We start from the raw sequence: 25,103 nt of genomic DNA, 5'->3' as shown, positions 1-25,103 counted from the left end.
GTCCTGGTGATCCTGGTGAGCCAGGCCTTCCCTGGATGAACTCCGTTTGGTGGTATGTGATTGATAGGGATCTTTCAGGCTGGAAAGACCTACACATGTTGGGGTTATCAAAGGGATCCTCTAGCCTGGTCTGAGCCCTTGAGAAAGCTTCATTGGAATTTATTTCATCTGTTCCCCTCCTCTCTGGATGCCTGTATCCATGTAAGCCTACAAAGTCTGGAATGTTTCCATCGAGGAAGGCTCCACATCTTCCCACAGCAATTCTTTAGCAAGCTCTTCTTTCCTGACATCCTGCCTCTCACCAGTCATTCCAAAGAGGAACCAATTTTCATCTTCACTGTGAAAAGCCAAGGATCCATCCCCCCACCCCCACCCCTAGCTTGGGCTAAGATCTACCTGGTCTATTTTTTGATTGCTTATTTTGTCTCTCTCTACTCATAGCCCATCAAGCTCAGAGAACGCAAACACCTACCTCACCAAAGCTGATCTATTTCCCAAACTCCGTAGGCCACTCCATTGTTCTTCCACAAATCTTATTAAAGAGAAGGCAACTTTCCTAGATCTGGTCTCTTTGTTATTCAGTCGGTGGCCATGAGTCTGTGGTGAGAATATTGCAGCTCTCTGTACATCGTCATACTGTGTGTTATAGGGAGACAGCCGACTGGGGTTTGCCTGCCATGAGTAGGACTGGCAACATGCTGGGGACATGATACGAATGTAATGGAACCAACATTAGTTTGCTCTTTGGTGAGTCACAGACACACCAGGTTGAATTGTCGCACAAAATAAACTTTATTTGCAGCAAATAAAATCATGGAAATAGCTTCCAAAGCCCCGACTCCCTGAGACAGGGTGAGTGAGTTCCTTTTGTTAAGGATTAGGGTAAATTTATAGATTGGGAAACCTTGGCACTGGACGTAGCGGCAGGCATAGGGTCTCGCTTCCGGCTTATAGGAAGCATGCCTACACACATTGTATGTTATGTAAATGAGCTGAGGCTCCTCCTTGGTGGAGATTTTAGTATTAGAATGAGAGAAAGGTAATTGGAGTCATTCCAGGGGTAGCTCCACGGTCCATCTGTGTGGGTGTGGGTCAGGTTTAGCTTATGGGTCTCTGGGTGGTCTGGGCTGGCCGGAGGTCTTGTCAGGGCAGTCACTGTCACCTGGGGGGTGGTTTCGGGTTTCATTTGTCTACGTTAAGAGGTAAGCTGGAAAGAAGAGCTTAAAGAAAAATGTTAAGACAAAGGTTAGTGAGTATAAGCAGGTGGGGAGTGAACCTCAGGTCTCAGGGTCTAGCTGATGAAACTAAGAGTTTAGAAAACCTTTAACATTCCTTTTTTTTTTTTTTTTTTTTTTTTTAGAGAGAGAGAGAAAGAGATTGCACAGGGATGGGGGAGAGGCAGAGGGAGAGTGAGAGGGAGAGAAGAATCTCAAGCAGACTCCCCGCTGAATGCCGAGCCCTACACTGGGTTCCATTTCATGACCCTGCGATCATGACCTGAGCTGAAATAGAGTGGGGCACCTAACTGACTGAGCCACCCAGATGCCCCTGAAAACCTTTAACATGCTTTAAGGATAATAATAAAAACACACATTGGTGTGAGGCTATTAGAGGAATGGAAAATATTTGGGGAACTCTTATAAAAATTCCAGTGGGAGACAGCAAAGTCATGGGATGCATGCAGGGAGGAGCCCCTGAGACACATGTCAAGAGTCTGCACCCGTGTAACGTGTGGACTAGCAAGGCATAGTCAAGTCTGATCCATCAACACCCTGACACCTACGTTCCCCTAACACAGCAGTCTGGAACCATTTTCCTGAGGCTAAGTGCATACCTCTTCAAATTATTTTATATCTGAGGTCTTGTCAGGTTCTATTTCACCTAGCTCCTGAAACTTCCCAGTCCCTATACAATCATCTATATTTTGAGCCCAGGTAGAACTACTCCATTCTGAGACTGTTTGTTAACTTAGCCTTCCTCGTCAGGCTTCTCACCTCATTTCTCTTTTTCCTCCTTATTAATAGCATATTATCAGCGAGCCATCATCAAGGAGATAACACCAGTTTAACAGGATCTCAGAATCCGTGTGATATTTCTTTTTCTTTTTTAAAAGATGTTTTATTTATTAACTTGAGAGAGAGAGAGAGAGCACGCACAAGTAGGGAACAGAGACAAAGGGGGAGAGAGAAGCAGGCTCCCGGCTGAGCAGGGAGCCTGATGTGGGGCTTGATCCCAGGACCCCAAGATCATGACCTGAGCTGAAGGTAGCAGCTTAACTGACTGAGACACCCAGGAGCCCCCCTTGTGAAATTTCCTAAAGAGAAAGAATTTCTTCTAAAACTATGGTGAGAGGCAGGTCTTTGGCTTTCCCTCCAAACAAATATCGAGCATCAGGGCCAGGCCAAAGATAAGCAAGGTAGATGCCTAAAGAGCAAAATTTAAGGAGACACCCGTTCCCGTTGTTGTACAAGGGCAAGGCTGGTAATTGCAGGACCTGAGAGTGGGTGCCTCCCCAAATTTGCCCTATGCTAGTTCTGTTGCGTGCCTGTTGTATTTAGGCACTGAGGATACACAATAATTAAGAAGTGGTCTTAGGGACCCACATGCTCCTGGGAGGGACAGATACGCAAGTAGTCAATTGCAACAGAGTGGCATAAATGGAACCAAAGAAATAAGAAATTAAACCAGACTTGACAGCTTTCAAGACACTTCCTAGAGGAATAACCAGATAAATCAATATATGATAAAATAGCGTATTACCCCGGGAAAGAAGAGGGGAGGTTATAGCTTTCTAAGTACACAACTAGCCGCTGGACTCCTCTCCAATGATGATGAACTCACCCTCTTGGAAGGTGGCATGAGAAATGGAAGTTCATAGGGCTTTGGAATTCAGTCAGACCACTTAACTGAATCCCAGCCCCGCGACCAAAAGCAAGTGAGTTCCGCTCTTTCAGCTTCACTCTCTTCAGCATGTTAAAGAGAAAAGCAGAGGCCCCAAGCAGCATCACTGAGGTTAGTAAGCATCACTAAGTCAGTAAGCCGGGGCTTAACACCTAATCTAATTTCAATTTCATCCTTCCCCAGAAATGCAATCTTTTTTTTTTTTTAAAGATTTTATTTATTTATTCGACAGAGATTGAGACAGCCAGCGAGAGAGGGAACACAAGCAGGGGGAGTGGGAGAGGAAGAAGCAGGCTCATAGTGGAGGAGCCTGATGTGGGGCTCGATCCCATAACGCCGGGATCACACCCTGAGCCGAAGGCAGACGCTTAACCGCTGTGCCACCCCGGCGCCCCCAGAAATGCAATCTTAACCAGTCAGTCAGTGACTTTCTGATGGGCACCAGCAAGTCTGTCACATGGCCCTCTCCATTCCCCAAAGGAACGAGAGGTCAGCTGCAGGACAAGACCCCAGCTCTTCCCCCTAAGGGAAAATGACCCTGCCCAGAATCATCCTTTCTTTTCTTTTGCTTACAGCTCTCTTGCCCCACCCTCTTTCCTACAAACCCCCCGTTTTGTACACGTCCTAGGTGCTCCCCTCCACTTGCTACAGGAGATGCTGCCCGATTCATCTATTATTTAATAAAGCCAATTCATCTTCAAATTCACTTAGTTGAATTTTGTTTTTTAGCAAGTAAAATATGTACCATTCGGACAGGACAGCAATTGCAAGAATAACATGTAACAAGAAAGGGACAATTTCTGGAAAAAAAAAAAAGTGGTTATTTGTGTCCTGAAGTAACACCAATTGCTCTACAGACACTTTCTTGGGGAGGCTGAGAAGGACTCAAACGAGGGGTGTCTGCGCTTCCTCATTTACAGCACTGAGGAAGCCTAAGGGGTAAATGCTCTTATCTGTGTCCTGCAGGGTTTTTGCTAAGTAGTCAGCGGGATGGTTTGATCCAGAGCCTTCGGCCAATGAAGAAGGAGTTGGACTATGTGCTGCCGACAACGGACCGGGCTGTTGCCCGCTTCTCTGTGAGCAAACGTTATCACAGTATTGTCTAAGGGGCCCTGCACTACCCCTCCTCCCAGTTTTGGGGCTCAACAAAGAAACAGCATGCTACTCACTGGGGCCCTGCCCTCATCCAGGACCCCCGCTGCCCCAGTTTCTTCAGTGGGCCTCTGCCGGCAGTGGCACTTGGACTCTGCTCCCAAGGAACTTTACTCATCACTTGGTAACGACCATTACCACTGATCTGTGACCCTGAGTACTCGCTTCGGGGAATGTGCCTGATGTTCTCCAGGAACAGTACTACTTGTTAAAGTTAGAGACTGAAAGCCTCGTTTTCGCCGAGCTAAGGAAGTTCAACAGATCACACCCTTATATGCAGAAGCATGCAGGCTTACGCAGAGACCTTCAGAGAGCCCCACAAATATCCATTTATCCAACAAATATTTGTTAGGGACCTACTATATGCCAGACACTGTACTAGGCTGTAGGATACCGCAGTGGCTAAATGGTACGGTCTCTACTCTCCTGAGCCTCAAAGCCTCCTGAGGCATTTTTGTTTCATCATCCCTGTGCAATACATTGAGTACAAAGCAAAGCCGTGGAAGCCGGAGAGCGGCCTTCTTAGAACCACTCAGCAGATCAATAGCTCTCATGTGAGCTTCCTAGCATTGGCCGGTCAGACCCAGCCTTCTCTGTTTTCGTCTGTTCACGTCTGTCTATTTTGTAATTCCAGGACATACAGAATATCCTCTCCTTCCAACACTCAGACTAGGAGCAGGAGTCAGAAGCCCATTCATAACCTATTTGTTCTGTAGTTACCAAAAGACAACAGGGAAAAGAGATGCCACAAGGTGGCCTCCAACAGAATCTTGGAATGGTGACCATCTGTTCTTTTCAGTTTGGATGGGCTATATCGAGTTGCACTCTAGCTTTAACCCGGAAGGAATTCGCTTTCAGTGGTATCCGAAGAATATTCCTCGGTTCTCTTCTAGCCTAGAAGCGTTCTCTCAAAAAGTTTGGCTGAAATTTGCCATTCATCTTCCACTAAGCTAACACTGTTTGTCTTGTTCCCAATATATCTCTACTTTGGATATGAAGAGATGAGGAATTTAGATATGGATGAGATTAGGAATTTCAGGAAATATTTGGAAAGTGTAAAAAAAATAAATAAGAATCTAAGAATCTAAGTAGAGAAAAATAAATAAATAAAAAATAAATAAAATAAATAAATAAATAAAAATAAATAAATAAAAATAAATAAAAAAACTAATAAAATAAAATAATAAAACTAATAAAACTAATAAAAATAAATAAAAAAAATAAATAAAAAAAACTATTAGATGGGCTCTAAAGTAGATTGGACAACACAGAAAAAAGAGTAATGAACTCAAAGATGCATCAATGTAATCACCCAAACAGAAGCATTGAACGAAACACAAAGATTTTTTTTTTTTAATTAAAAGACTTCCAGAAGTGGTGGATCATTATTAAGCTGGCTATCACATGTGCAATTAGTGTTATAAAAGTGAAGAAGAGAGAAAAAAGTTTCAAAAAGTTTTGAGGAAGTATTGGCTGAAATTTCTCAAAATTAGCACATAAAGGGTACCCAAGAGTTCAGATGCTCAGCAAATGTCGAGTAAGGTCGATGAAAGAAAACATACAACTAAATGAATATAGAAAAGGACACATTGCATACGAGGAAACTATGAGAAGAATTTTGTCTGACTTTTCTTCAGAAACAACTAAGGTGAAAGGAAAAAAACATGGAACTTCATTTGTGATGTAAAAATAAAACCTGTCAATGTAGATTTCTAGTGAAAATTTCCTTCAAGCACTAATGTAAAATAAACATTCTTCAGGTTAAAAAACAATTGAGATTAAGACTATTTTATTTCTGTTTCTTTCTACTAAATTCATTAAAACACAATTGAATAGTAAAGTGAAAATAATAACAAAATATTATGGAATTATTATAGACGCAGAAGTAAAATTGATCTGAACCACAGTACAAAGAATAGGTTGGGCTATCAATGAAACGATAGGAGATCTGATTCCAAAACAGAAAAACACTTTGGAGAAAAGACAATTACTATACTATCCATCCATGAACATGTTTTTGTTTGTTTAAGCTCTTAAGGAAATAATAGTAAGTGAATCCAGGAACAATAAAAAAAAGAATAAGGGGGCGCCTGGGTGGCACAGTGGTTAGGCTTCTGCCTTCGGCTCAGGGCGTGATCCCGGCGTTATGGGATCGAATCCCACATCAGGCTCCTCCGCTAGGAGCCTGCTTCTTCCTCTCCCACTCCCCCTGCTTGTGTTCCCTCTCTCGCTGGCTGTCTCTATCTCTGTCGAATAAATAAATGAAATCTTTAAAAAAAAAAAAAATCTCTAGAGAAACTATTTACACAAAGCTTTTGCTTGGTTGTTTTGGTTTTAATGTTGGTCAGATTGTTCTTGGAAAATCAGCTTGGAATCTATACGTACTTCTGTGTCCTTAACTAGATGTGGTCCAGGGTAGACTACGTCACACAAATCTCTCTTGCTTCCGTACCCTGGGTTCCTGTAAGGCCCAAGGGCTACTCCCTTCCCTGAGGACCTGTAGGAGCCCATACAAATGCTTCTGCTCAGCAGGGTGGAGTTCTACAGAAACAACAAGGCACTTGGCTAACAGGTAAGTACGTGGTCATGAATTACCAGAAAGATAGGACAGAAAGTGAGGCTGAGCAGGAAGACTTATCTCCGTGAACTGGACATAGAGACACATGTCACTGCCGAGCTGGAGGAAGGAACGACGATGCTCTCGGAGCCTGAGGGACAGGAGCTAAAACTACATTATGGTACAGTGCCAAGGCACAGATTGCTGGAGGGAACGTTCTCTGGGTACTGTTATTTTTGGAGGAAGGGCACCAAAAAAAAAAGGGGTCTCTCACTGATGGAAAAACTGATGGAACTCTGATGCCATTATGGAGGCAAGAGAGTGATGGGTTAAATGGAGGAGATTTTGGTTTCCATAGCCAGAATTTCCTCCCTTCCCATTCTCTTCTGCTTCCTCAACCTACAGTCTTCATAGTGGGTGAGATAACACTATGATCACCCTGAGTCATTCCCAAGTAATGCTTTCAGTTTTCTGGTGGAGGACAGAAATAGCAAGATATTTGGAGTAATTTATCAAGAGCAAGTTTAGAGAAAGTGGAAGGAAGTTTTACCAGATAGCAATGTTAAAAACAAACAGATGAAATAGTTTATCCAAACAATGTAAGAGAGGATAAATAATTTTTCCTTTATCCTTCTAGGTTTTTGGTGAGGCCTCCCTATAGTAAAAGATTATCGGGAGAAAAATAAGCAAAAGTTTAATAACGTATATACCTCCTGTAGACATGGGACTTACCCTGGAAAAGTGAGTAACTCCTTGAAATGGCCCAAACCATCACCTTCAACGCCTTCTTTGGATAAAGACAAAGGAAGATGTTGGGGGGCTGGATGGGTAGGAGGGAGGGCTTCTAATGGGAGGTTTCCAGAAAAAGCACAGTAAACAAGGGAGTGCTTGTTATACAGATTTATATCACTGCCTTTTTCACTGATAAGAGTTTCCAAAGATTTACTCCTTCTCCTCCTCCGAGTCTCCCTTGTAAATGTAAATGTCTTAGAGGTCAGTGTAAGGATCTGAAAAGTAACATCTACACAGCTTTCAGAGATTGTTCTATTTCTGCTGTTTCTTAGAAATAATCAGCTCAAGATAACGCTTAAACCAAACAGGTGTATTTTGGAATGGCAGATTTTGCTCCCTTTCACATCTATCAATATGACCTTAAATAGTTTTACAGAAATCTACTGGCTGACCCAATGGATCCCATTGCTTTATGCACCGAGAGCATATTTTCCCTTAATCCAACCCTATGAGATTGTTCCCACAGAGATGCTCCTACGCATTGTTGTAGTCTTTCCCAGAAAGTGCTTCCTAGGCTAGTCTTTTACTTTTTTATTTTATTTCGTAAAAAGATTTACAAAAGATTTATTTTAGGGGGGAAGGGGCAGAAGGAGGTGGAAAGGGAGAGAGAATCTAGAGCAGACTCCTCACTGAGCACAGAGCCCAACATGGGGGCTTGACCTCAGGACTCTGAGATCATGACCTAAGCCAAAATCAAGAGCTGGATGCTTAACCAACTGAACCACCCAAGCACCCCTAGGTTAGTCTTTTAATATAGGTCTTTTTGAAAGATATCTGAGCACCAGAGTTTAACCCATTTAGTTCATATACAGTCCTTTCCAGCAGGGTCCCTGCACCCATCTGATTCTGAAAGTTCCTTCTTAGGGCTCCTAGATTCTGAAGACAGGCATTATCTTCTCCCACTCCTTTTCCTCAGTTTACTTCTCTATGGTTTGCTTGGCTCAAAAGAGTCTATTGGCATATTGTAATTACTTTGTAAGTGTACTGGTCTTAGCTTTGTCTTTTTCTCCTAACCTTATGGCATCCAAGGGTGTCCTACAGTAATCTTTTCTCCACAGCTCTTCTTTCCAACAGCGATAAAGTACCCCTACAGCTTCCTATTACAAAGGCATACTTGGTTTCCGCACAGATAAAGAGGCCTTTGGGTTAAAATTAATGAGAACTTCATGCTCTCAACTTACTGGTTGACAAGAGCTAACAGGCCAGGAGTGAAACCAAGCAAAACTGATAAAACATTTTTAAACTCATTTCCCATTTAAGCTCCCTTTCCCCATCTTCCCTGATGATCTATCAGAGAGATTTCAAGTAGTCAAAGAACATTTACTCAAATCCTTATGTTGTCCACTTTTCAGAGATTTGGCAAAGAACTCTGGTCTTGAGGCTGCCTCCTCCAGTCATGTTTTTGGTTACTAACTCCACTCAAGTCCCCTTCTTCTTCATCCTCATGGGCATCCCTGGCTTTGAGGTTTTTCATACCTGGATTTCCATCCCTTTCTGTTGTCTCTACACTGTCTCCATCATGGGCAATACCACCATCTTGGCTGTCATCAGGACAGAGCCCTCCCTACACGAACCCATGTACTTGTTCCTCTGTATGCTGGTTCTAACAGACCTAGGGCTTACCCTCACCACTTTGCCTACAGTCATGGGGCTCCTCTGGTTTGGTGCCTCAGAGATCAGCTTTGAGGCTTGTTTTGCCCAGTTCTTCTTCCTCCATGGATTTTCCTTTATGGAATCTTCTGTGTTGTTGGCCATGTCCTTTGATCGCTATGTGGCCATCTGCCGCCCCCTGCATTATGTCTCCATCCTCACCAACCGGGTAGTCAGCAGAATAGGGGTAGCCATCATTTGCCGCTGTGTTCTGGCTGTTCTTCCCCCATTGTTCCTGCTGAAACGGCTTCCCTTCTGTGGTTCCCACCATCTCTCCCACTCCTACTGCCTCCATCAAGACATGATTCACCTGGTGTGTGCTGATACCACTGTCAATAATTGGTATGGTTTTGTTCTGGCTCTGGTCATTATTACACTGGACCCCCTACTCATTGTGTTTTCCTATGCACTCATCCTGAGAAGTGTCTTGAGAATCAGCTCCCAAGTTGAAAGGCTCCGGGCACTCAATAACTGCCTATCCCACATTCTGGCTGTTTTGGTCTTCTTTGTGCCCATGGTGGGATTGTCCATGACTCACCGCTTTGCCAAGCATGCCCCTCCAATTGTACATGTCATCATGGCCAACATTTATCTACTAGCACCTCCTGTGATGAACCCCATTATCTACAGCATTAAAACAAAACAGATCCGTCGAGGCATTTTTCACCTCTTTTGTCACAGACAATTGCAGTAGAGTGTGGAGCAGTGGATTGTGGGTACTATTCCTTAAAAAGAACTTGGGGAACTTGGAAAGTTATGGTTTGGGTATCCAGTCATGTATGAATCATAAAACAGGAATGGGCGTTAAATACATTTTTTTATAATAATTTTTTTTATCATGTTATATTAGTCACCATACAGTACATCCCTAGTTTTTGATGTAAAGTTCCATGATTCATTACTTGTGTATAACACCCAGTGCACCATGCAATACGTGCCCTGCTTAATACCCATCACCAGCCTATCCCATTCCCCCACCCCCCTCCCCTCTGAAGCCTTCAGTTTGTTTCCAGAAGGCGGAATGAACCATGAGAGACTATGGACTCTGGGAAACAAACTGAGGGCGTTAAATACATTTATTGTGCCCCCTGAATTGGTCATTTTAACGAAGTTGAACCATCCACCCATCATGTAGCCGCTCCATTTACGTGAGATTTTTGTATACCGAGTTCCTCAAAGCTGTCATTCTCAGCTGTATTGTATGGATGGAGGTTTCTGTGATTTGTCCTGCAAAACAGACCACCCCAACCTGCATGTACGCAAGCAGGCTAAACATATTGTGAGATCTGTGCTGCATAAGTGACCTTGGGAGCCTGCTTAGTTGACATTATCTGGCCTCCAGGTCAGAATCGGTCCTTCTGGTCTGGACACCAAGAGCTGTAAATCTTGCCTTCTACCCCCTCTGGCTCTAGGCTAGGCTGGCCTCCCAGAATGGAATCTGGGAAGGGAAGCAAGCACATATGGCCCAGGCTCCTTGAACACATGAAGACAAGATAACATAGAAATGCAGCTCTCTCCAAACTGCACGTAAGCAAACAAATGTTTAACTTAAGACCCTGTCATCTGCCCTATAAATACAGCCCTTATGGGGATGGTCAGTTGGAAGTCTGCCCTGAGGAGAGGGCATTCTGCCCAGGCCTCTCAATCAGGACTCCAGCCTCCGTCTCCATGGGCTTCCCGGCTAATGAAGTTCGTTGTTTTAAGAACCCGATCTGCTATAACTCTGCCTTATTCTCCTTTACTGCTTACTATTGCCCTCATCTGTATGCAGACTTCCCTTTTCTTTCTGTTTCTATTAGATTTTTATATCAATAAAGTGGTTTTTTTTCCTTCTTTGAAATTGAGAGTAGGGGTGCTGTGAATCTTTTGTTTAGAACATCAACTTTTTCTTTTTGCTTGCGTTTACTCATGAAAATTTTAAACTGTTAATTCTATTTAGCCAATACTATTTTTATCTGTCCGTTAACATGAGTTCATGGCTTCCCTGATTGTAACCATAGGATCCTCTGTCAGACATGTTTTTCACTGCTTCTGGCTTTATCATCTCTGCCCTCACTGGGTAAAAAGACTCTTCATAATTAAATCTCATCTCCCTGGATCACATTGTTTGGGAAGTGACAATATGGTCAATGCTCCTTCTAGACAATACGGTCAATGCTCCTTCTAGACTTCACTTAGATTTTCTTCTGCCCTGCTTGTTTTCATGAAAGGATTATATAATTGGTCTTGGTCCCTGATGGACACAATGTAGCTAAGAACAAATTCTTGCTGTTGAATGTGTTAGAAAAGTGAGCAGGATATGACTTGAAAGCCAAGAACTTTCCCAATATCTGTAATTTTTAATAAATTTATAATAATTGTAATGCTTCGTCCACTATTCTGGACATTCAAATTATGTACCCATGCAAGTTCCAAACCTCCCTTTGGAGGGCCCCAGGAACTGTGAGTGAACGCAGGGTCCCCGAGGGGCGAAGGGCCAAGTGAAGCTTAGGTTACTTGCAAAGTATAATTGGAAGAGGGGCAGTTTTGCCTTGGTGAAGTAAAACTTTGAGGAATCTCTGACTTCTTGCTAACTGCTGAGTAAGGACTGGGAAATGCTTGGTCTTTGTCAAGATGGCGGAACACTTACATAAAAGAAGACATTTAAATACATCTATTGTGCTGTACCAGCACGTCAGAAACCTTATTTTTCATTTTAACTTCAGAAACCTCTGTTGAGAATGGTTTTATTCTAGGTAACAGAGAAATAACAAAAACTGAGGATTAAGTGATTTTGTAAGGTGTGTGGTGGAACTTCTCTTCCATCTGAACCATATCGAGACCTGAGGGACAGCCCTTTGCCCCATTCCTAGAGGCTGTCTCCTGATTCATTCACTAAGGGGGCAGGTGGCAGTTTCTGCAAAGTTGGGAGGGGACTGGTTGGAGAGCAGAAGGCTTGTGGCCTCGAGATAAAGCCTCCAAGTCTGGGGAGGGGCTAAGCATTCAGGCCTGTTGTCTCATGGCTCAGCTAGCACACCCCCTCAGCCCTCTCCACCCTGCATGCACGGGAACTCCTGCTTGGGGGCAGGTAGGGGTTACTCACTGATGAAGCATGATTCCCCTGAACTTGGGTCCCAGGGAAACACCCTGATTTCCTTTCTATCTTTAACTTCCTGCCCACGAAGAGACATGCCCTTGGGTTCCCTTTCTGACCCTCACTCCTGTCCCCCTGGTCCTCTCTCCTTTGTCCTCTACCCTTTCTTCACTCATTTTCCTTCCCATCTAGTCAACTGACCTTCTCTTCCCACCTGAGGCTTGTTCTGTCCTCTCTACTTACTGTTTCTCATCTTGCCCACTCAGGCTCACCTCTGAGCCACTCAGTCCTCAGCACAAAGCTGGACAAGCCAGGCATGTCCCTTAGGGCCCCTTGCATCACAGCTGTCCTGCACATGGAAAATGATTGCTGGGCTCCTCCTTGAATGCTCAGCTGAGGCTAAGTCCTCCTCTAACTGGAACTTGGCAGTTTTCAACGTGTGTGGTTCCTAGTGCTGGTGGTGAGGCTGGGCCTCTTTCTCCAGCCTACATGCATGTCCCTCTGGCCACAGGCGGACTCTCACATACCCCGAGAGGCAGGCAGAGGTCCTCCAAGAATGATTAGGGACATGAACTTCATCCTGCCTTCCAGCCAGTAGATATTGAACATCTAAGATATTATAGAGAGTGCCAATTGAAGTGGAGGTTATGTCTGGACCACAACCCTTGTCCTCAAAGGTTATATCTAAAGATTTTTAAAAACATTCCTGTGTAATTGAAATGTATCATGTTGTGTTGAATATAATCCAGGGCATTTTATTGCAGCGTTAAGCCTTGCCAGGGCCTTAATGCTCCCAGAATGGTGTGAAGCTGGTAGTCAGTCACACCCAGAGCCCCTTCAGGCCACAAGGTGACGTGTATCTCACTAATGTTTTAACGTATGAATATGCTTTATGGAAGGACTTCTTTGAGAGTAGTAACACCATATCCGTGACTGTGGATAAAGGATTCTCTCTCTATCTAAATGCCTCTCTTCATAGTATTTTCTACCACATGCTTGATCCTATCCCTCCTTAATCCCCTGAGAAGGGATACGATCATGTTGATAGCTTATTGCTGGGCTGGAGCCAGCCTGACATCATTTTGTCTCTGGCATCACCGTATGCTCTCATCCCATGGTTTCCATCGCTGGCAAACACAAATGACACTCTGATGACACTGCTCTCAACGCACAGAACCTGCTGCTCAGTGACCACCAGTCCGTCAGTTACCTAGATACCTCCGTGGACCATTGATACATAATAAAGACGTTATTTCAGTTCCGGCCCAGTTCCTGCCCTAGCGATCTAAATGTCTACAGAACTTCTTACCAGACCAAAAATAAATGTTCTTTGGTAGAGGCAATAAACCACCACTGGAATTCGAGGTTATTACAAGTATTATTATTATCACAATTGGTTTTATTGATGGTCTCTTATCTATCGCACATTGAATGGACCGCTATGGCAAGGAGGTGAAGAACCATCTGTGGCTTGAGCAACCCCCTTAGAGACTCCTCTTCTGTATCTTTTTTTCTTTCTCTTCTTTTTCTCCTTGGGTATCTTGCAGCACTTAAGAAAACATGGAAACTATAATGATTGAAAATTGTTCACTAAAAATCAACATTTCATATAACAGCATTAAAAAGAAAATTTCACCAATGGAAACTTTGGGAAGTTAAGAAAGATGTCCTATGAGGTTGGCTTCAGTGTACTCAGAATATATGCCCAGGAAGGAATGGGCTGACCCTGAACACAGGAGATTTCCATTATTTACCTTGGGAAGTCTCCCGTCATGTAGAGGGGGCAAAAGCTCAGAGGAATGGCCCAAATACAGAGACTTCGATCTCTGTCTTTATATGTACAGATACATCTTTATATGTAAAACTAAGAGAAATAGACACAGGAACATCATCCACTCTTATTATTTGATTTAATAGAGGACTTTCATAAGCTCCTACTCTACTCAACCGAAGCATTGTGCTTGAAGCTGGTATACAGTGGATTTCACAGTCCAGTAGGGAGGAGGAGAGATAGACATGAAAGAATAAATTTCATATGTGGCAGGTGTTTCTAAACAGAAAGGTGTGCCAGTCTTTGGGCCTGACACACACAGGACACATTACATACCTTGTAAACCACACCAGAGCATTTGCCATGGTCCCACATCAGCACATTTGGCTTGCCTCCTTACTACCCCAAAACCCAGTGATTCTGTGAAGTTCTTCTCCTTTGGTGATCAAGAGCAAGGGAATGTGCAAGAGATCAGAAATTCACCTATATTTGACTCTGATTCCATCAATCTTCAGGGAAATAATCTGACTGTGGTCACCTGCACAAGACTTGTTGAACTCTGGCAAATTTATTTCTACCTCTCCTATATTTAATTTATAAGCATCCTTATTGCCACCCTTGAGAATGGGATATTATCTGAATCCCTCCTCTCCTGCTATGTGGGTTAAACATATCCCTAGAGCCTGCCATAAAACCCTTTTCTTCAGGCCAGGCTTTCTTCTCCCCTAACACATGTGTCTCCTGCTTTTTCTTTCTTTCCCCATTCTTGCACACACATAATCTCCCCTTCCTTAACCTCTGTTCTGCACACCTTAGGAATACACACCAAGCTCCAATCATGTCCAGTTCTGACCTGAATTAATTTCTTCTTTGGGCTCTGCTTGTATGTAATTTCTGATTAGCACCCTTTCATTAAGATCATCATAACAAAACTTCTTCCTCTGGACCAGGAATTGATTTACTTCTTGATTTCAATTCACTTCACTATGTAAAAATTGAGTATTAATATTCTACATGTTGTCTTGCATGTGTACTGTGTTCAACAGCAATCATTTGGAAATTAGCTCAGGAAGACTCTCTGCTTCACTGATGACAAGGTTCTAGAAAATGCAACTAGGTGCGCACAAGGGACACAACAGATAAGAGTTAATGGTTGCAGGGATGTCCAGTCCACATGAGAACACAACGAAGAATGGAATCTGTGATAAATTTGCTGGATCACGCCACAGAATCAGAGTCACGTAAGGGCTGCTGTAAATGAGTACATTTAGTACAAAAGGAGGATCAACCGAACACACGCTAAGCACCTTGCACTGTGTTTTGTGTTTTACGTGACTTATTACATTTCATTCTCATGAAAGAAAGGGAGTGGCAGGAAAAAAAACCTGTTGTAAGACATTTTTTTCTGACATTTGCCTATTTATTTTAATGTATTTCTAAGAAATGCATGCCAGTCAAGTTATCATGATGCTTATAACCTCTTAGTCCTTCCCAGACAGGAGAAGGTAAATGTCATTTTCTCGATGGGGACAGAGAGACTAATTGGAGTATACCACTGCGAATCTGCTTAGTTTTAATACTGTAAATGACAGGGTTCATAACAGGGGGGAAAAGGAAGTAGATGTAGCTCATTGTGACGTGTACTAGATCGGGAACATTCTTCCCAAATCGGTGGACAAACGTCAAACCAAAAACAGTGACATAGAAGACCAAGATGCAGCAGATGTGAGAGACACATGTGTTGAGGGCCTTGGCCCTCTCCTCTCCAGAGGCAATGCTCATGACAGTCTGGAGAATCAAAATATAGGAGCAAAAGATGATCAGGCAGTCCATTAGGGCCACAGAAAATACCACCACAATAGGATATAGGCGATTGAAGGTGATGTCAGCACAGGCTAATTTGATAACATCCTGGTGGAGGCAGAATGCATGAGAGAGGACACGGGATCTGCAATAGGAAAACCATTAGAGAGGCAATATTGGAGGCAAGATGAGGACAAATCCCCTCACAAAAGCTCCCACTCCAATCTTTATCACTTGGGTGTTTGTAAGGATGGAAGTATATCTCAGTGGGTTGCGGATGGCAATGAAGTGATCATAGGCCATGGCAAGCAAAATTCCAGACTCTATTGTAGAGAAACTGTGGATGAAGTAGGCTTGGAGAAAGCAGGTGCCGTGGCTGATTTCCCTGTGATTTATCCACATTACACACAGCACTGTAGGCATTGTAACCAGGGTCATCCCAAGATCTGTGGTTGCCAGCATGGCTAAGAAATAGTACATGGGTTCATGGAGGTTATGGTCAACCCTGATGAGAAATAGGAGTATGCCATTGCCAAGAAGTATGGCGATATAGACGACAGATAACGGAATGGAGATCCAGTGGTGAGCTTTCTCCAGGCCCACAAAGCCAGTCAGCAGAAAGGGTGTGGCACTGGTGTTGAGTTCCATAATGGGCATTATGATAAGATAAGCCTTCTTTTAAGGAAAGACTACGTGCAGGTCTGTAGGTCTTCAGAAATTCTCCTTCTTGAGTTTCTACCTTTTTACTTCCTGTAGCTCTTCCCTGAACCGTAGTGACACCAGAGAAATAAAGCAGTCATTCTTAGGAAAGCCTTAGAGATAGAAAAACAATATGTCAACAACTGCAAATCAGTGCTTATGGATGTCCCAGGTGAGGCAGATATGGTAGTAAGTTTACGAGATACAGCTGGTTCTTGTCCTTATAAATTGAAACAGATTCAGAGAGTGAAAGAGGAATAACGGCAATATAAAAATTATAATAGAGCAGGTGCAGGACGCAGTGGGGACAGGTAGGTGACTTACTTTATTACATCCAGCAAGGTTTGGGTATGGTCAGAGAAATGGGTAGTAAGGAGGACGTGAATTGCAAGGAACACAAACAATGAATCATGCAACACTGCATCAAAAACGAATGATGTACTCTACAGTGACTAACATATCATAAAAAAAAAAAAAAAAGAAAAATAGAAAGCTTCCCAGATCGTGTATCTGATAGATGTGTAGGAATCAGGTAAAAAGAAAGGAAAATTTCACTCTGAGGGAAGAGCAGAGGAGAAATTCTTAAGGCAAGAAAGGGCTTGAAGAAATAATTTGTACTCAATACAGCTAGAGAAATCAAGAGGGGAGTAACAAATGATTAGATTGTCAGAGGTTTTATTGGTTTCAAAAAGTCATATGAAAGGGTTAGCATGGTGGTCCTCTTACCACGACTAAAGCTCAAAAACACTTAAATACCTATGCTTTGTAAATACTTCTACCAGTGTGGGGATAAGCTAGGATATGGGCAAATACCAATATATCACCATGAGCATTACAAAGAATATTCTAGAATGAGTTCATCACAAGCCTCCAAGACATCCAGACTTTGACTTTCAGATAATGCCTTAGCTGACGTTTCAGCCCTCCAATGTTCAGCTGTGTAATTTTGGGCAGACCCCTTCTACTCTCTCAGCCTGTGATCCTCATCTGAAAATAAATGAGAGGAATGAAATCTGCCTTGCCCCGTGAGGACTAAATGCAGTATCATTTGGGAGTGGACTTTGTAAGTGGTGGCACATTACGCCTGCGTAAGGAGTTTGGTTACATTTATAGGGAGGAGCCATTCTGATTCTGTTTGGAATGGGCAAGCCGGGGTCACTCACACACTCAGGAATGTTGAGTCATTCTAATTTGCTCAAAGTGCTTAGAGAAGAGGTGTAGGATAATGGGGTTTTAAGAATGGGGTTCTAAGATGACAGTGATTGAAATGCATGGCTAGAGTCTGGAGCAGGAGGAGGGGGGAATGAGAAAAGAGGAGGAGCCCTCTATTTTATTTATTTATTTATTTATTTATTTTCATCTGAAGTCTCTTTTTATTTTATTTTATTTTATTTTATTTTATTTTATTTTATTTATTTTATTTTTAAATTTTATTATGTTATGCTAGTCACCATACGTACATCATGAGTTTTTGATGTAGTGTTCCAGGATTTATTAGTTGCGGGTAACACCCAGTGCTCCATGTAATATGTGCCCTCCTTAATACCCATCACTGGGCTAACCTATCCCCTCACCCCCCTCCGCTCTGAAATTCTCAGTTTGTTTCCTGTAGTCCATAGTCTCTCATGGTTCGTCTCCCCTCTGATTTCCCCCCCTTCACTCTTCCCTTCCTTCTCCTAATGTCCTCCATGCTATTCCTTATGTTTCATATGGAGGAGCTCTTTAGTAAGTGCAGACCAGGCTGATGGAAGCCTGCAGCCTTGGGATTCACGTGGGGGTGGGGGCAAGGCAGACTTTGCCCTGGTAGAGCTGGGAGGAGCAGACTGGGCAAACCAAAACCAAAACCAAAACAACAAAAAATCAAAAAACAACAACCCACCCAAAAAAACCCCACAAAAAACAAAAAACAAAAAAACCCCAAAAAAACAAAAAAACAAAACCCAAAAAACCCCAACACTAAAAAAGAAACTGGTTTGACAAGGATAGGTACGAGTTACCTATCCTCACAAGTCTAGCCTGGGCTATTTCCTAGGCCATGCTGAGACCCACAGGGGTGGGGAGCCAGACAGGGAGAGAAAGACAGAGCTGGGGAGCACAACGGCTTCCTATTATACAGCAGACTCGGTTGGCCGTGGTGCCAATGTGCCCTATTTTTTAATAGATTGCCCACAAACATCCTACTTTCCCCATTTTTCTTTTTCTTTTTTTTAAAGATTTTATTTTTATTTATTTGAAGAGATAGAGACAGCCAGTGAGAGAGGGAACACAAGCAGGGGGAGTGGGAGAGGAAGAAGCAGGCTCTCAGCGGAGGAGCCTGATGTGGGGCTCGATCCCATAACGCCGGGATCACGCCCTGAGCCGAAGGCAGACGCTTAAGACTGCGCCACCCAGGCGCCCCCTCGCCGTTTTTCTATAACGGATACTGAAGATGATGAAGAGGCCCTCACAGGGTCCAGATGCCAGGAAGTAGCAGAATTGCTCTTTTCCTGCACCACATTAGACAAGGGGAATTTCATAAATGATCATCTGCTCGGTCGTATCTGAAAAAAATAAGCCTTAATGGGTCCCTTTCCGGGTTCACACTCAGAATCTGCACTTGATTCAATCAAAGTAATGAGCATACTTTATGGAGCTGAGTGCTGCCAATGTGTGTGTGTGTGTGTGTCCAGAGGTCCCGGGGTTGGAGGAACAGTTAAGTGGTAATTAGGGTCATGTACTCAATGACACAGTTTGGTGCTGTTGAAATAAACTCTCTAGGCCCAAGATGGAGAGGCTCCTACTGAGGGTGCCACATCAGCAAACTGAAACTTAGACAACCTTCGTGTCCCTGTAAATGCTTCACTTGACCAGAAACAGGGTATATCCATCGGCCAGACCCCCAAGGCCAAGCCAACTTTTAGTCCCTCTCACCCCACACAGGTTGACTATGTGGCTCCAGCAAGAAGGTATTTTCTATTTGTCTCTTCCTTGTTCTTTGTTCTTTATTCTTTATCCAGTGAAAATCTTCTGCCTTGCACCCCATATTGCTGTTCTCCAAGCAGAGACTGTCCACTTCATGAAGTGCTAAATAAATTTGTGTCGGGGCTCCTGGCTGGCTCAGTCAGTTAAGCGTCTGACTTTGGCTCAGGTCATCATCTCAGGGTCCTGAGATGGAGCCTCTTCGGGCTCTGCACTCAGCAGGGAGTCTGTTTCGCCCTTTCCCTCTCCCTTCCCCCCGCTCATGCCCTCTCTCTCAAATAAATTAATAAAATCTTTAAAAAGAATTGATGATGTCCCTCAGTTTGTTTCCCGGAGTCCAGAGTCTCTCATGGGTAGAGGGATGGGGTCACCGGGTGATGGGTATTAAGGAGGGCATGTGTTGTAATGAGCACTGGGTGTTATACGCAACTAATGAATCATTGAACACTACATTAAAAACTAATGATGTTGGCTAATTGAACATAATAATAACAAAATAAAAAATAAAAAAAATTGTTGGTGTCATCTACATGGTCTTTTTAAATCATTTTTAACACTGCAAAGACTTATAATTCTATGACTATTGCCTCAACCTTGGAAAATATATCCATCAACTCATGGGGGTGTTCATTCCCGGGGAGCCCTTAAGATCTTACATTGATGAATAACTATCTCCGCAAACTAATCATTCTATTCCAGAAACGTGGAGGCTTCAAGAAGACACTCCGAGTGTCTCTTCTCTTATGTGTGTTCTCATGGAGGAACACCATCCAGACATTCAAGTAACAAAACTTTATAATTGCCTTTCCTTGGGATTCTTCTCCCTTTTGTTTCCAGCCTTCATCCCCCCAGTCCCTGTCTGCCTTGTACCCTTTCTTCTTATCTTCTGCATTCCTGACGTCATCTCCGCTGTCTGACTAGGTGATTTATACCTAGCAGGGCTATATGTTCTGATACATGGTTCCAGTAGATGTAATTTAATCACCAAATAATATAAGTCTCAGTACATATGCTTATACTTTTCCAAAGCCATGAACTGATCATCTATAGAGGCAATAAATTCCTGACTTTTTTTTTATCAGTGAATACTGGCTCGGAATGCCTTTCTACCCAAAGCATCCAGCTTTTTTCCTTGGGTAGCATCCCCTGCTGGTAAATATGGTGACCACTGTCCCCTACCCACACCACCCCAACACCAGATCCACTATCACTCTTTATCTGTGGGGAGTTTGAGATCCTCAAAATCTACAGTGCCTGTACCTCAATATAGGGGTACACTTTGCACACTGATTTCCGGATAGATAAGAGGCTCACTTCCGGGAATATGAAGCAATTTAAAGCAGAGTATCTAATGTCAGATTCCTCAAATTCTGCCACTGCTTTAATCTGAGACTCGTCTATTTGGCAAGTTCTTCTTTCTGTTAGTCTCTACCCTTGGTCACGATAGTGCCTCCCTTCCTCAACCTGATTTAAACTCTGGGGCTGTAAATAACTGGTGGCACACACAGGGGGTAAGAGCTGAAGAGAGCAACAAAGGAAACAGACAATCCATCCCAGAGCTCTGAATCATTCTAGAGATATCTGCCTCTATTCCCACAGATGTTCTTCTTTTTTTCTTTCAATGTGTATCTGTCTAGTAAGGAAGGGAAGGCAGATTTTGGCTTTTCCCTATTCCACAAATCTGCAAGAAAAGATTATTTGGAAGCCCAGTTTCTGGGGGAGTCTTTGGGATATATTGCTATGCCTCATTACCTCTTGATTGACACATTACTGCCTTTCTTGGTAAATTTCATTAAAGCAACTCTCTACACCCACCCTGCCCTGCCATTACCTGTTGCCTGTACTAAGCCTTCCAGGACAAGATACACTGGAGCTTTTTACTGACCTGTTCATGAGTCTTTTGTTCATCGGTGCCATAGATGTGAGCCTGGACCCCTGACCCTTGGTTCCAACACCACGTCTTGGTTCCAACACCTCGTCTGTAGATCATACCCAGAAGCCACACTTCGAGGAGCATTTGTTTCAGAAGGTCCTCCCCAAGGCCTGTTTCTGCCTCCTCCCTCCTTTATTCTCCCAGCCTTGGGAATTTGGAGCTTTGGAACAGTGGTGCCCCAAGGTCTCAAGCTGTTCCCTGGTTTGGGAAGGTGATTAATTTTGAGCATTACATACTGGTAGGAAAGAAAAGTTAGGGAGGATGGACTTTTTGCTCTGTTTTGTTTGTTTGTTTGTTTTTGGAGAACTCCCAGGGCTTCGCCTCTACATTAAAGCATATGTGGATATAAGGGCCAGAGAAAGGCATTAAACTGGTCTATCAGGAAAGTTTCCCACCCTAACTCCCTTGACCCAGATATTCAGCTGGGTTCATCATGATCCCAGCGCTCTGCTCTGGTCCATAGGATTCACCTACATCTAAGTGAAACTGACTTCCCAGTCCTTTATTTCTTAAGAGCTCTTTCTCTGATCTCTCTATACAATCTCTACAAGGTAGGGAAGGATAGAAAAGGAAGAGAGAAAATTTGGAGGTCTCCATCAACTGCACCCACTTGAAGACTTTCTAAAATACCTTGTTACCTAATGCCCTTTCTATTAGTCTGCTATGGGAGGTACCAGAATCACTGGGCCTAGAGAGAAAGTCAAGAAAGATTTCCTCTGATGGAGTTTAGATGCCCTTGAATTGATTCCCAAGAGCACAAGGGAAGGATGCATTCAGACATAGTTATGAGCTTATATTTGTGAGTGTGTTACATGAGAATACAACTTAGGGTCGCCAAATATTTGAAGGCATTCCAGGACATAATAACAGAGACATCGAGAGGACATGTAGATTCAGAAACATAATCAGGAGAACCAACAGACACACAGAGACATGGATCACTTTAAGTTTTATTCATTTCGATCAAAAAGTTGTATTTTATTTAAGGTTATCCATGTAGTAGTTTCTGTAATACAGTAGGAGATAAGACCTATAATATCATTATCCTCCTGGAACACACCATTTAGAAACTACGAAAGGAGAAAGACAAATGTCATGCAGACAGACAGCTGAGTTCAATAAAAATAAATGAATGAATAAACAAACAAACAGTCCATTGAGCTGATCTGGTAGAGACTATTTATGAGCCTGGAAGCTGCTCTAAAGGTCTGGTTTCGTGATTGTTTTCTCCACACTAGTCATTAATCCCAGGAGTTCTGGGAAATTCTCACCTTCCTATGAATGAGAGTAGGTGCAGGAGTCAGAGAGCACTTTGAATGTCAGCATGACAGAGCCCAGAGACAGGCTCCATCCATATGAAGGGAAGTGACTTGTCACTGGGTGGCCCCTTGCGTAATCCTAGCATTTCATACTCGATCTTCTGTTCGTAAGAATATCTTTTCTGATTCACTTTAAAACCTGCCAGCTGAGCCTTATGTACCGGTCTTCAGCTGGCCATAGGGTGGTGAACTCCTCCGCATGTCTAGACTGTGAACAAAATCAACTTTGGCAGCTATTTGGAGCCAGAAAGGTCATTTTTAGTTCAAGTCACAAGCATGGCCTCCATCCTCTCTCTCTCCATACTCACACATATGACCAGCTGTTTGTCGGGGCTGGTATTTTTCACATTCCCGGAACCCCCATCTAGCTTCTCTGTGGTGTAGCTGGACCTTTAATACCACTTCACTATTTAAGAATACAGGTCTCTGTTTCCCGTATCTAGGACTAACTAGGACAATGGTTGTCTGGATTAGGAATTTATCTCTGTTGTAATATTTTTTTGCATATATTCACATATTATTACTAAAAATAATAATATTTAATAAATATTTATCAAACATTTAACAGAATAGATTTAGATACAGTTTCCCTAGAGTTGCCATACTGAGCTGATGATAGGGTAAGGCTCAATGTTTCACTTAGTGCAATTTTCTAGAAATAGCAACTATTTCTATATTAGCAAAAAAAAGAATAGATGAATGTTGGAGATTAAGAGTGTCATTGCTAGTTATATCAGAGCCAAGACATATAGAACATGTGGAAAAACAATGGGCTTTGACTCAGACAGTCAGAGACCCATATTGTTGATCTAAGAATCATATATCAGGTGCTTTAGTCTCACCGAATAGGGTGAATTACCTGAGAAAAGAGTAAATCAGTTGGACACTTGAGATATATGCTTAGCATTATATATATATATATATGTATATATATATATATATATATACACATATATATACACACACACACACATATATACATATATATAATATATATGTATATATATAAAATGTCTGCACAATCCAGCAATAAATGTGCCATATAAGATGATGTTCTAAATATCAGAGAGAGGTAGGTTTCCAGTGACATGTCGTTCTCTAGTTGCACCTACCAATAAAGCTGTCAGCTTACCCTAGAACTAGGCAGAGAGAATAAGCGAATGATACCACTCTGGATCTGCTTGGTTTTAATGCTATAGATAACAGGGTTCATAAAAGGGGGGAAAAGGAAGTAGATGTAGCTCATTGTGATGTGAACCACACGAGGAGCATGTTTTCCAAATCTATGAATAAATGTCAGACCAACTACAGTGACATAGAAGACCAGGATGCAGCAGATGTGAGAGACACATGTGTTAAGGGCCTTGGCTCTTTCTTCTCCAGATGCAATGCCCATGACAGTCTTGAGTATCAAAATGTAGGAGAAAACGATGGTGAGAAAGTCCAACAAGACCATTGCAAATACAACCACAACTGGATAGAGACGATTGAAGGTGATGTCAGCACAGGCTAACTTGATGACATCTTGGTGTAGACAAAAAGCATGAGAAAGTACATGGGATTGACAATAGGGAAACCAATGAAGGTGAATAATTATTGGCATAATTGACAGACCAGCCCTTATCAGTACACCCATCCCAATCTTCATTACCTTGGTGTTGGTAAGGATGGAAGTGTATCTCAAGGGGTTGCAGATGGCAATGAAACGGTCATAGGCCATGGCAAGCAAAACACCAGACTCCACGATAGAAAGAGTATGGATAAAGTAGGCCTGAGAGAAGCAGGCCTGATGGCCAATCTCTCTGCGATTCAACCATAAGACCCCCAGAACTGTGGGCATCGTGGTTAAAGTCACTCCAAGGTCTGTGGCTGCCAGCATAGCTAAGAAATAGTACATGGGCTCATGAAGACTATGATCATCCCTGATAAGAAAGAGAAGGGTGCCATTACCGAGAAGTATGGAGACGTAAACCGCCAATAATGGGATGGAGATCCAGTGGTGTGCCTTCTCCATGCCTGGGAAGCCAGTCAGCAGAAAAGGGGAAGCGGTAGTGTTGAGCCACATTGCAGGCTTCGCAAAGAGGAAAACACCCCCTTTGGGTAATGCAGCAGAAGCTCTAGTTCTGTAGAAGTCGCCCCTGAGGGTGCTACCTGTTCATTAGATGTTTACCAGTCTTGATTTCCAGTGATAGCAAGGATAATGATGCAGTCTTTCTTTCGAGAACCCTAGGTAATGGGAGAATAGAATGTATAAAGACCTTTATGTATCATTCAGGGTTATTGGACAACATACTAGTGATAAGCAAGTAGGCAGAATAGACCTGGTTGATGTACTTGTAAATTATATAATCAAGAAAATAAAGACAAAATGAAACAATACATTAGTATATCTGAGTAGGCCATAATGGTGTTGGAACTTACGGCATGTTTTTTATGGTGATCCTTATCTTGACTTGGGATATTGCGGGTGGATAGAAAGTTTCCCCAGAATGTAT

At 42.8% G+C, this 25,103-nt stretch overlaps 3 protein-coding genes across 3 annotated transcripts; 1 reads left to right on the top strand and 2 right to left on the bottom strand.

Moving 5' to 3' along the window:
• Positions 1-8,798: 8,798 nt before the first annotated feature.
• LOC113248275 (olfactory receptor 51Q1-like) lies at positions 8,799-9,746 on the top strand. The gene has a single exon (XM_026489639.2). It carries the CDS (start codon positions 8,799-8,801, stop codon positions 9,744-9,746), a length of 948 nt encoding a protein of 315 aa, XP_026345424.2.
• A 5,662-nt stretch (positions 9,747-15,408) lies between these two features.
• Positions 15,409-16,356, bottom strand: LOC113248276 (olfactory receptor 51B6-like). Its single transcript, XM_026489640.3, is given in 1 exon segment — positions 15,409-16,356. A coding segment is annotated over 1 exon segment (948 nt).
• Positions 16,357-23,731: 7,375 nt separating this feature from the next.
• Positions 23,732-24,673, bottom strand: LOC113248277 (olfactory receptor 51B6). Its single transcript, XM_026489641.2, has one exon. The coding sequence runs from the start codon at positions 24,671-24,673 to the stop codon at positions 23,732-23,734; it is 942 nt and encodes a 313-aa protein (XP_026345426.1).
• Positions 24,674-25,103: the final 430 nt, after the last annotated feature.

Source organism: Ursus arctos, unplaced genomic scaffold (genome assembly GCF_023065955.2).
Source record: "Ursus arctos isolate Adak ecotype North America unplaced genomic scaffold, UrsArc2.0 scaffold_22, whole genome shotgun sequence".
Taxonomy (NCBI): Eukaryota; Metazoa; Chordata; class Mammalia; order Carnivora; family Ursidae; genus Ursus; species Ursus arctos.
Note: the sequence above shows the minus strand (reverse complement) of the source record. Positions and strands in the feature narration are given on the sequence as shown.

Excerpts from the sequence above, each read along its gene's own strand:
- LOC113248277 (XM_026489641.2), bottom strand. The coding sequence starts at position 24,673 with ATGTGGCTCAACACTACCGCTTCCCCTTTTCTGCTGACTGGCTTCCCA.
- LOC113248275 (XM_026489639.2), top strand. The coding sequence starts at position 8,799 with ATGTTTTTGGTTACTAACTCCACTCAAGTCCCCTTCTTCTTCATCCTC.